Source organism: Schistocerca nitens, chromosome 8 (genome assembly GCF_023898315.1).
Source record: "Schistocerca nitens isolate TAMUIC-IGC-003100 chromosome 8, iqSchNite1.1, whole genome shotgun sequence".
Classification (NCBI taxonomy): domain Eukaryota; kingdom Metazoa; phylum Arthropoda; class Insecta; order Orthoptera; family Acrididae; genus Schistocerca; species Schistocerca nitens.
In genome coordinates this window covers 289,834,449-289,846,628 of record NC_064621.1, presented here as the reverse complement: position 1 = coordinate 289,846,628, position 12,180 = coordinate 289,834,449, and the positions used below count along the sequence as shown (strand labels likewise).

At 44.0% G+C, this 12,180-nt stretch overlaps 1 protein-coding gene across 1 annotated transcript in view; it reads left to right on the top strand.

The window, feature by feature from the left end:
• LOC126199528 (loricrin-like) overlaps positions 1-12,180 on the top strand; it is a 157,222-nt gene that overhangs the window by 23,020 nt on the left and 122,022 nt on the right. The window contains exon 3 of the mRNA XM_049936449.1: positions 7,708-7,832. Coding sequence (XP_049792406.1) covers positions 7,708-7,832 — 125 coding nt within the window. The remainder of the gene's footprint in view (positions 1-7,707; positions 7,833-12,180) is intronic.

Here is a 12,180-nt window from a genome sequence, read left to right as displayed (position 1 = left end):
CATTCCTTGTGTGACTTTATTTCGGAAAGCACAAAGGATCAGCACAAGTATGCACCTGCCCTTGTGGACTGTGCAGCTTGTTTTTCCTTTGGCACAATGGCATCTACCAGCAGGACAATGCAATGTGTCACACAGTTCGCAGTGTACGTGCGTGGTTCGAAGAGCATCAGCATGAGATTTCCGTACTCCCTTAGTCGCCAATCTCCCCTGATTCAAATCCAGTCGAGAATCTTAGGGATCATCTGGAAATTGGTGGTAAGACCTTTGGGACCAAACTGCTGAGGTCATCGGTCCCTACGATTACACACTACTTAATATAACTTAAACTAACGACAACACACACACACCCATGTCCGAGGGAGGACTCGAACCTCCGACGGGGGCCACAGACCGCGCGGCTGCCCCGCGCTAAGGACCACCTCGATTGGGTTATTCGCGCCATGGGTTCTCAACCAAGAAACCCAGTGCAGCCAGCCCCGGCACTACTTTCGTCATACATCCACATCCCTGTCGGTACTTTCCAGAACATTATTCAGTCTCTTCCTACAAATTCCGGCTTTTGATAGGTGGACGCATTAATGTGGCTGGACAGTGTAAAATGTTGTTCAGAAGTACTTCTGGATGTCCACAAGACGACTGTACAAAATTATAAGACATACTGCGAATAGGAGCATTTCAGCGGATAGGGCATATCTCCAAGATTTAATGGCCACAATCTGTGTCGCGTCGAACGTCAATGCGTGTCTACAGTCAGCAGCAGTTGGTGCTGTTGCCCGGCAAATTGCAAAGACTGCAGCCCGCTTCGCAGGTTGGTCCATTGGTTTCCCTATATGCAGGCGTGAGCTTATTCGACACGACAGTATGGAGTGGATACGTGTCTATATATTCCGACACACCTGCACCCTCGTGGTGCGCTAAGCAACTACGTCTCGGTGCGTACTGCGAATCGAAACTTGGAGAGATGCTGTATCCACTGATATGTGTCATTTTTCCCTCTGTCCTGTATTTTCTACACAGCACTCTTATGAATCCCTGAAGATAGCTACGATAAACCTTAAATTTAACAGTTTACACAAAGACTCTGGCCACAATTATTATGTACTGCAGTTGGCAAACGTGACAATGAGCCTCATGCTACACACCTCTACAGCTGCGCACGAGCGCATCTTTTTCCGCAGATACAACCCGGTTTATAATTCCGAGGAACATTAGGAAGAAGATGACGTATTTCTTTCTTAAAAGGAGAGACACATCCGTTGTAACGCACTTCTCTTCATAAAGCGTTTCTGGCGATAAAGCGTAAAAACTTCCAGGACAAGCTGACGCTGTAATTCATCGCGAGGAACGGCACTAGTTCCCACTCTTGAAAAGAAAGATGAACTAACTTTTCTCCTCGCCGCCTCTCGAGCTGCTGTTGCCGCCATCTATCGTCAGAAATGGGAATGAGTTGGGTGCTCGTAAGAGGAACGGGCGTAAACCAGTTGCCGAAATGCCGCGAGTGAACGCGAAGAAATGGAATGGGCCACTCGGCACGACGAACGTTAGCGCCCTTTGAACGGTGCAGGGAGGGACGGAACTGTGCAGTGCGTGTCAGATATTACGCATCAAAACTGCTAAGTAGCCTACATGCGCGTCCAGGATCGAACGCTGTCTGAGGGATACAATTCTCCTGTCGTTAAATGTTGGGTAAGAGTTATGGGGAAACGAAAAGAGAGGAAAAACTATAAAATTTCGATTAATGCGCCTAATACTGCAAAATGCGACCTGCGTTCCTTAAGATGACAAAATTACGGCGTTCCGTCGTACTCGAGACGAAGGTATGAGAACAGTATGCAGAGAAAGACAACACGTACTTTCAACACTGATATCCGCCGGATCCTAAAAACGATCGAGATAAGCTGCCATCACGGTGTTCTAAGCAACCTTCGGGTTGATGACAACTTTACCTTTTTGTATCGCAACAGCAGCAGTAGCGACATGTTTTAACTGGTGTGACATGCAGACTGTAAACAGTGTCCAGTTGTGCCTCGGTCTACGCAGATGCAGCTGACTTCTCAGATGTACATCGGTCGTAGAACAGTTTGATGTTTATCTAGCTATGACACCTTATGGACCGTCTTCGATTCTCTTCCTAGGTATAGGATCTGCAGGTCAGTGCCTGGAGATCATTTTCCCAAAATAGTGAACGTAATTTAAAAAAATCGTCTTTGAAGATTTGAACGTTTCCGAGCGCTGTTAAGTACTAAACTATCATAAAGGGTGCGTCAGAAGCATCTGACATCTTTGGAAATAATCAACAATTCAGGGTGAAATGTGTTTCTTTTTTTTTCGGGTTCCATATCTCAGTCGGTAAAAACGGTACCCTAAAAGCATCACTTTGTTGTTCGTTTGTTACTCCTTTTTCTACTTAGGAACAGGTAGAATTATGCAGTGAAACCTATGTCAAATACTAATGTCTACAATATCCTGGCGGTGTAAAAAATATAAGTTTGTAAGTCAATGCAATTAAAAGACACGGCCCTTTATGTCACATATTTTGATATCCGCAAACGCACTCTTCTGAACCATACAGGTTACTTCCCGTTGACTTAGAGTCATGGAATTTAAATTTGGCAAAAAGTAATATTTCACAGTACACGTAAAGCAAAAAAATCAAAGAATCTTTAGTCTTTAGTTTTATTACATTTTTTTCCATTTGTTATCTACTTATCTCTCTGTTCGTATCCTAAGATCCCTTTTTCGCAGAAATGGGTAGCGGTATGAAGTTGAAGTTCATGTCAAATTCCAAAGTCTACAGACCCCTGGTGATGTAAAAAATTAAAGCTTTTAAGCCAATGCAGTCAAAAGATACAGTCATTTATGGCAAATATTTTGATACTCGCTAATCTAAATCTATAGATGAGCTTCCTATATAAATCATTTAGTTTGCTGGGAACCCTGAGAAGACGTATCCTTCGAACACGTTTACTGTTTTCTTATATACAAATATTCTTGTGGAGAATTATTGGGTATCGCTGTTTCTTGAAAATAACATTTGGTAAGTGTCTACCTTTCTAAAAAGCTAGAGTTGTAAATCTACTGTAGGCAACTGTACACTATCACAAGTAACCGTAGACTACGGTAGGCTTCCTAGTGGCTATGGTACCTGCGTTACTGTAAGGTGTGTTGCATACGTATCAGGCGTTATCTCATAACGATAGCTTTCTTTACATATGCGATCAGTGTCTTACTAGATTCCCCTAAAAACCGGAAGCTATGAACAGTCCGGAAAGTGAGTGAGGATATATAAAGGGTCAGGAAATCTACTACACATTTTAGTTCTACATAGTTATCCTCCTGCCTGTAACTTAAAATAAACAGTATTTCTAGAAAGGTGTAAATTGTCAATGTTTAACTTACATTTTATTCAAAAATCGTTGATTTGTAACGTTGATGTAGTAAAAATAAAGAAAACAATACAGATGTATCATATAGCGCTAAAAAACGTAAGTTACTTTGAAAAATCTAAAACTAAACAAACCACAAAACAATAATACATCAAACATCCCTTGAAAACTTCGTTGAACGTATAAAAAACATGTTGCTTTTATTGATAAACGACTTTTGCATTCGTCAATAACAACGGAAACTCTTGCCTTTGATCATGATGAACATTTTATTGAGTATAAAATAACATCAATGATTTTATATAAACTGTACTTGCATCAAATGTAATTACTTTACTTGTATAAAAGCGAAGAAGTTATGCGATCAACTAATTTTTGTTACGTATAAAATGCAATTTATATTCTTTAAGGATGTAAAACATGCAATATACTACACTGAATGATGTACGGTTCTAATTATGTGAAAAAGAGAGTGAGAGGAGGGGGGGGGGGAGGAAGAGAGAAGCCGTCGGCTCCCAATTTCTCTCTTAAACATTCATTTTTCTTTCGCGATCAAAGCTACCAGTACTACAGCAAATCCTACCATTTACTGTGTACTCAACTCCACGCAGCTCTGTGAGAAACATTTTCATGTAGTCTGTCTGGAAGAGTTGACACAACTCACCGTAGTATACCGTTTGAAATCTCCCCCGTATGCACTTATTAATTCGATCTTTTAGCTCGTCGGCGCTGGGCATTTCTCATAAACTTTCTGTTCAAGATACGCTCACGAAAGATACTCAGGTCGGCCGAACGAGCAGGCCAGTTGGATGTCTCCAAAGCGAAAGATGACTCTGCCTGGCAATGTTTCATCCAGGACTCCCACAGAAGGACGTACGTTATCGGTTGTTGCTCCATCATGCTGACTTGATGACGCACAAATGTTTGAAACATGGCTATGTAGCGCTCAGAATTTACTGTTACAGTATGGTCCTTATTTTAAAATGAAACACGAACGTATAATGCACACGGAGGAAACGGCACACCATCTTGTCGCTTTTGCGCTATTCACTGGACATTCTATCAAAAATGGTTCAAATGGCTCTGAGCACTATGGGACTTAACATCTGAGGTCATCAGTCCCCTAGAACTTAGAACTACTTAAACCTAACTAACCTAAGGACAGCACACAACACCCAGTCATCACGAAGGACATTCTAGCATTTCACACGGAGGGTGTGCAGCCCAGAAGCGACAGTTCTGTTCGTTTACATAACCAGAGAAGTGGAAATGCACCTCAACTAACATCAGTAACCTGTTCCAAATGTCCTCTTCAACTTTTAGAAGCTCCAAGAACTCAGTACAAAATTGGGGTCTCATCGTCTTGGTCTTTTCATTGAGCTTATGAACGCTTTGTACGCATGGTAGTGAAGATCGTCGTGCAGGATACAGTTGATGGCGGATGCTGATGGCCATGATGTTGAGCGCCCCCCATAAACCAACATCATCATCATCATCATCATCATCATCTGCTATTAGCCAACGCAAGTTCGACAGATTGCCACGAAGCGCACCGTTGAAGTCTACGCAGGATGTATCACGGTGTATGGTACTGAACGAGGACAGCCAGCATGTTCCATCTCGACACACATAGCAACAGAGTGCTGCGACTAGGAGTATCAAGTCGACCAAATCTGCGTCGAAAATTGCGTCGTGCTGCTGTGACGGACTCTTGTCTTCATAAACCACTCTTTCTCCGCGGTGTTCCATAGACCTGCGTTCCATCTCAGAGCCACACTCCAGAGAACACTGCCTAATATGATGCTTCATATCACAGTGTCGCTTGGTGGATGTCCTGCGACTGCAAGTTTAATAACCTGCAGTTGTTTGCGGAGCTCCCTGTAGCTTTTTAAAATCTTCTCCGATAGGTGAGTGTGTGGCGAAATAGCCCAGTAATCGTAAAGTCCCGGATTCGAATGTCGCTGGTACCATCGATTTTTTACTTGAATGTTAATTAACAAATATTGGTGCATAATGTTTAATAAAAATGACATTCATCTAGTTGTAATAACAGATAGTATAAAAAAGGAAGTATGCCGAATAAATTAAAAATTGGAACACAAACGCGGAATATCGACTAAAAAATAGCTTTCTTTTATTTCTACCGATTGAATAGCATCATTCGTGTAATTGTTTCATTTAAAAACACAGCTTTTCGCTAGTATATATCAAATTTTAATTTCCTTTCATACGACCGGTAGTAAAAAATAAAGGTATTATTTTTATTAAAAAGTTATATGTCAATACTTCTAAATTAACGTTTCCGTTTTTTTATAGATATGGAATTAAAATAAAAGTAAAAAAGCAGGTACCACTAGCCAGATTCGAATCAGAGATTTTTTTCTTTTTTCAGACTTAGCTAGATTTTTCTCCTGTGTACAAGCCCCTTAACTGTACGGTGCGAGCGAGTCCTCCTGTCGCCGTGAGTCACACGATAACAGCAGCGAGAACCGCTGTCGAAATACTCCCAATAACCAACGACAGCACCTGGCTGGCTGCCAGAGATTCACTGTAAAATCTTTAATGAAAACCACTTGACGTGCCTTGTAAATAATTTAACAACCGGCTTCATAGCTTAAATCATGATGTTAAATTTGCAACGTAGACAGGACCTAACATTGTTCGGCTACGAATAAATAGGACATAAAACCTATAATGGGCTGGCTAGATTGTGACCTTCCATGTAATGGTTAACCAGCTATGTTCGGCCTACAGTCGTCTTTTTCGAATAATTTTTGACTGGATGTTCCAGCCAATTAGTTTGGGCGGATATTTCTTGACGGTTCACATAGTGTCTGAAAAAATTCTTAGACACGTTTGACGAATCGTGAAGCCATCCTTTCTGCTTACCTGCCGAATCGCTAACTACTCATTTCTTCGTAGACAAGGAATATAGGACCCTCTTCATGTCGCAAGTTTAATATCATGATTTAACAAGTAACTAATTTGCTCTACAGTGAGATGGAAAAAGCCATAGGATAGCGGTACGCATACTTACAAATGGCGGTAGAATCGTGTACACAAGGTATAAAGGGACAGCGCATTAGCGGAGCTTCCATGTGCTCAGGTGATTCTTGTGAAAAAGTTCCGACTTGATTATGGCCGCACGACGGAAATTAAAAGACTTTGAACGCGGAATTGTAGGTGGAGCTAGGTGCCCCGGATATTCCATCTCAGAAAGCGTTAGGGGGTTCAGTGTTCCTACATCAACACTGTCAAGAGTGTGCCGAGAATACTACATTTCAGGCATTACCTCTCAACTGGTCAGAAAATTCCTGATTTCAGTTGGTAAGAGACGATGGTAGGGTCTGAGTGTGGCATGGCCCAGACGAAGCCATGGAGCTAACTTTTCAACATGGCACTTTGGAAGCTGGTGGTGGCTCCGTAAGCGTTTGGGCTATATTTACATGCAATGGACTGTGTCGCCTGGTTGTATTCGGCTACTTGGAGACTATTTGCAGCAATTCATGGACTTCATGATCCCAAACAACGATGGACTATTTTTGGTTGTCAATGTGCCATGTCAACCTGCCACAGATGTTTGCGACTGGTTTGAAGAACATTCTGGGCAATTGGAGCGAATCATTTGGCCATCCAGATCCCCCGACTTGAACACCATCGGAACATTTATGGGACATAATCGACAGGTCAGTTTCTGCACAAAATCCTGAAACAGTTTCGCAATTATGGACAGGTATAGAGGCAGCATGACTCAATATTTCTGCAGAGGACTTCGAACGACTTGTCGAGTCCATGCCACGTCCAGTTGCTGCACTACACCTGGTGAAAGGAGGACAGACACGACACATGGAGGTATCCCATGACTTTTGAACATCAGGATATTTTTCACTATTGATTGCATCTATTTGTAGCGAACGCTGCTTTCTAATTTAAGGAATCTAAACTAATGATTTGGCTTCTAAGCTACGAAATAGTTCGTAAAATAGACTATTTACAAGAACAGAAAAATTGTTCAAATGGCTCTAAGCACTATGGGACTTAACATCTGAGGTCATCAATCCCCTAGACTTAGAACTAATTAAACTAACTAACCTAAGGACATCACACACATCCATGCCCGAGGCAGGATTCGAACCTGAGACCACAGCAGCAGCAGCGCGGTTCCGGACTGAAGCGACTAGAACCGCTCGGCCACAGCAGCCAGCTACAAGAGCAGTCAGCCGGTTAGCATTCCAGATGTCTGCTTCTGGCTGCGGTTGTCCCTCATACAAGATAGTGTGTCGCCGGAGAATGTCTGATCTTGTGCTGTTGGCTGTGGCAGCAGCGCGGCGATATCAGTGTGGCGAGTGCTGCAGCTCTCGCCGGCCGCCCCCGCAGCCCGCCGCCGCCCCCGCTGCCACCCCAGCGGCTCCGGCAGCTGGGCCGTGCGCTGCCCTGCCAGTGGCGGTAATCTTAATTAGTGGCAGCGCGGCATCGCTCAGATGCCGTAATTGCGAGGGAGGGATTTCCGGCACGTGGTCGACCCGCCGCCCACCTGGCACTGCCGGCTCGGCCGCCGACCGTCGCGTTCTGAACCTCATATCGCCAGCGGCAGCATTCCGTCGCTCCTCAGTGTCGCATCGTATTCAAAGAGACACATTTCAAAATACGACCTTTCAGGTAAATTCCGTCCGCACTTCTGCTTTATTATTTATCGGTCTACTCACTAGTTTGATATTGCCCGCCACATCTTCTGCACTGGCCTTTTCCTCTACTAGTAGGATTTATACTTGTTGTTGTTGTTGTTGTTGTTGTTGTTGTCTTCAGTCCTGAGACTGGTTTGATGCAGCTCTCGATTTATACTTAATGACTATAATTACTTGTTGCATATATTCCACTGACTGACAGTCTCCCAGTTTTTTGGCGTCTACGACTGACTATAGCTTCACGGAAACCCTTGCTTGATTATATCGCCACACCCTCTAAAGGTGGCGGATTTTAATCAATAATTATAGTAATTAAAGTGTAAAAATCTTCTGATGCCACATATTTGAATTTATAAATAAATGTCGAACGTTATTACACTACTGGCCATTAAAATTGCTACACCACGAAGATGACTTTGCTACAGACGCAAAATTTAACCGACAGGAAGAAGATGCTGTGATATGCAAATTATTAGCTTTTCAGAGCATTCACACAAGGTTGGCGCCGGTGGCGACACCTACAACGTGCTGACATGAGGAAAGATTCCAACCGATTTCTCATACACAAACATCAGTAGACCGGCGTTGCCTGGTGAAACGTTGTTGTGATGCCTCGTGTAAGGAGGAGAAATGCATACCATCACGTTTCCGACTTTGATAAAGGTCGGATTGTAACCTATCGCGATTGCGGTTTATCGTATCGCGACATTGCTGCATCGCGTTGGTCGAGATCCAATGACTGTTAGCAGAATATGGAATCGGTGGGTTCAGAAGGGTAATACGGAATGCCGTGCTGGATCGTATCACTAGTAATCGAGATAACGGGCATCTTATCGGCATGGCTGTAACGGATCGTGCAGCCACTTCTCGATCCCTGTGTCAACAGATGGGGACCTTTGCAAGACAACAACCATCTGCACGAACAGTTCGACGACGTCTGCACCAGCATGGACTATCAGCTCGGAGACCATGGCTGCGGTTACCCTTGAAGCTGCATCAGAGACAGGAGCGCTTGCTATGGTGTACTCAACGACGAACTTGAGTGCACGAATGGGAAAACGTCATTTTTTCGGATGAATCCAGGTTCTGTTTAGAGCATCATGATGGTCGCATCCGTGTTTGGCGACATCGCGGTGAACGCACATTGGAAGCGTGTATTCGTCATCGCCATACTGGCGTATCACCCGGCGTGATGGTACGGGGTGCCATTGGTTACACGTCTCACTCTCCTCTTGTTCGCACTGACGGCACTTTGATCAGTGGACGTTACATTTCAGATGTGTTACGACCTGTGGCTCTACCCTTCATTCGATCCGTACGAAACCCTACATTTCAGCAGGATAATGCACGACCGCATGTTGCAGGTCCTGTACGGGACTTTATGGATACAGAAAATGTTCGACTGCTGCCCTGACCAGCACATTCTCCAGATCTCTCACCAATTGAAAACATCTGGTTAATTGTGGCCGAGCAACTGGCTCGTCACAGTACGCCAGTCACTTCTCTTGATGAACTGTGGTATCGTGTTGAAGCTGCATGGGCAGCTGTACCTGTACACGCCATCCAGGCTCTGTTTGGCTCAATGCCCAGGCGTATCAAGGCCGTTATTACGGCCAGAGGAGGTTGTTCTGGGTACTGATTTCTCAGGATCTATGCACCCAAATTGCGTGAAAATGTAATCACATGTCAATTGTAGTATAATATATTTATGAAGACAGTAACTGTTCTCGGAAGAACAGATACTGTTGATGACCATGCAGCTGCACGGTCATCAACAGTATCTGTTCTTTCGAGAACAAGTTACTGTCTTCATATATATAGTTAAAGGCTACCCAGCCATTGACCTTCGTCTGTGCAAATGCGCACAGGTTGCCCAAACTCTTACGGGAGTCGCCAAAACGTGCTCGAGTAATGAGCGGATGGGCAAATGTCTATAAGGTGCATTACGTATGTAGAATTGTGGACAGTTGGGAGTGTGAGTCTCACGGGAAGCGTGCAAGGGATAAGTCCCTGCAGTAGCACTATTCATCTGTGTCCTCGGTGCTCAGATGGGTAGAGCGTCTGCCATGTAAGCAGGAGATCCCGGGTTCGAGTCCCGATCGAGGCACACATTTTCAGCTGTCTACATCGAGGTATATCAACAATACCTGTCGGTTTAAGTTAGTAATCATTTATAATATATTTGTCCAATGGATATGCGTTTATCATCTGCATTTCTTCTTGGTGTAGCAATTTTAATGGCCAGTAATGTATTTATTTCATATTTGATGGAAGAACCATCGACAGATATGAAATAACTAGTAATGATACGTGGGTGTAGCTACGGTATTCCTCCACAATTTTTGCGCATCGTTGTATCACTTCATTAAGAAGTTAGTAATTCTCACGAACGTGGGGGTTCTCGGTTAAAAATAAGCCCTTGTGGACACTTGAAAGGCGAGCCACTCATGGATACACTAGCGAGACGGTTTGAACCGTTAGACCCAACGCATCAGAGTAACCTCCCCAAAATTAAGATGAAGACATGTTTCTTCTGTAGCTGTAAATTCATGTAATATTTTTGATTGCTCCTTGCCTTCTTTTACCTGGCCTTATCCTGTTTCGTCACGAGGTCGGCATCTTTTTCTGGATTTCACAGTCTTAGTGGTAGAGTGTGGCCAGTTGCCTTCTCTTTTGGCACTCCTTGTGCGCCGGGATGGAATTTGTGAATCTGTCTTCGTCGAGTGTTGTCCCATGTGAAATTGGGAGAACTTCTTCGGTATGTTTGCGAATCGTGGGTAACTACCCCCCTAATCATGTACTCGGATTTGTGATACTGCCAAGAAACCACTCCCAAGTTGGCTGGCAAACCGACCCTTGGCGTTAATCCGCCGGGCTGACTCGATCCGAGGCAGGCGCGTCTCCCTGAATCCAGGAAGCGGCGTGCTAGCGCGCGCGGTTTCCCGGCGGTTAGTCCACGTTTTAGCTACATTAATGTGACAATGTGACCACCGCCTATTTGCGACGTCAACGAGCAATTACCACTCACAGGCAGCAGTGGAGGTTAGGCAGGGCATGTGTGTGTGGCCGGGGGGGGGGGCTTCATATCTCTGCCGGTACCTTCCAAAACCTCACTGAAGCTCTTCCTTCACGTGTCACAACGGCCCTCGCTGCAGGCGGTGGCTATTCAGGCTTCTGACAGATGTTCTCCTTAATGTGACTGGACGGAGTGTTTTTATTTGCTATTAGCAAGTTTCAACCTCACGGTCAATCATCATAAGCATACTGTTCATACATGACGCTTAACATGTAAACGGTTACTAATAAGTGTGAGATTGAAATTGGCCAGTAGTAAATAAAAATACAAAAAAAAAAAAACACAGCGTCAGCGGAAATGCCTTCATTTAACCAATGTGTTAATATTTGTTGGCTGTGAAAGCAGTAATGTAAAAACGACAGAATTCGGTTTGGTTGGCTGTAAGAAGCAGCACCTCTCCAGGCTGTCTATAGTTTTCTTTGAGTGTCGAAGTTTTGCACAGCAATCAACACTAGCGGTCGCTCTCATTTTGCTGGTTGGTCCTCTACTGGCAATACGCGTTCCCGCTGTTAGTACAGTCAGCCTCCGGGACATGTGAACGTGCAGTTTAGACACCACTTGGTAGTAGTTTGCCTGATTGCCTGAGTTCGAGGAAGGCTGCCGGATACATTGAACAAAACGATTTACAATCTTATTGCTCCCTAGCTACTACGTAGTGACCGAACGATGTCTGCTGCATACTTAACTAATAATTTTTTGTAGCAACACTACTTTTTCCGCTTATTTGAATTCTTTCTAATTTATTAACAACTTTCCCGTAAGTATTTGTGGGTTTCTGTAGAACAATTTGAGCATTTAAATAGATCTCTGCTGTTCTGTCATGTCTTCAGTTCTAAACCACGGTTAACACAGGGACCTCTAATAGTGAATGTGCTCGTTTCAAGCCACGCCAGTGTACATACGCTCTCTTCTCATTTGTGTCTTAACACTCGTCCTGTCGTTTGGCCCCTTTTCTGCGGAGAATCTCATTTATTACCGATCCACATTCTTCTGAAACAGCAAATCTCATACGCGTTGCGTTCCTCTTTTTTGA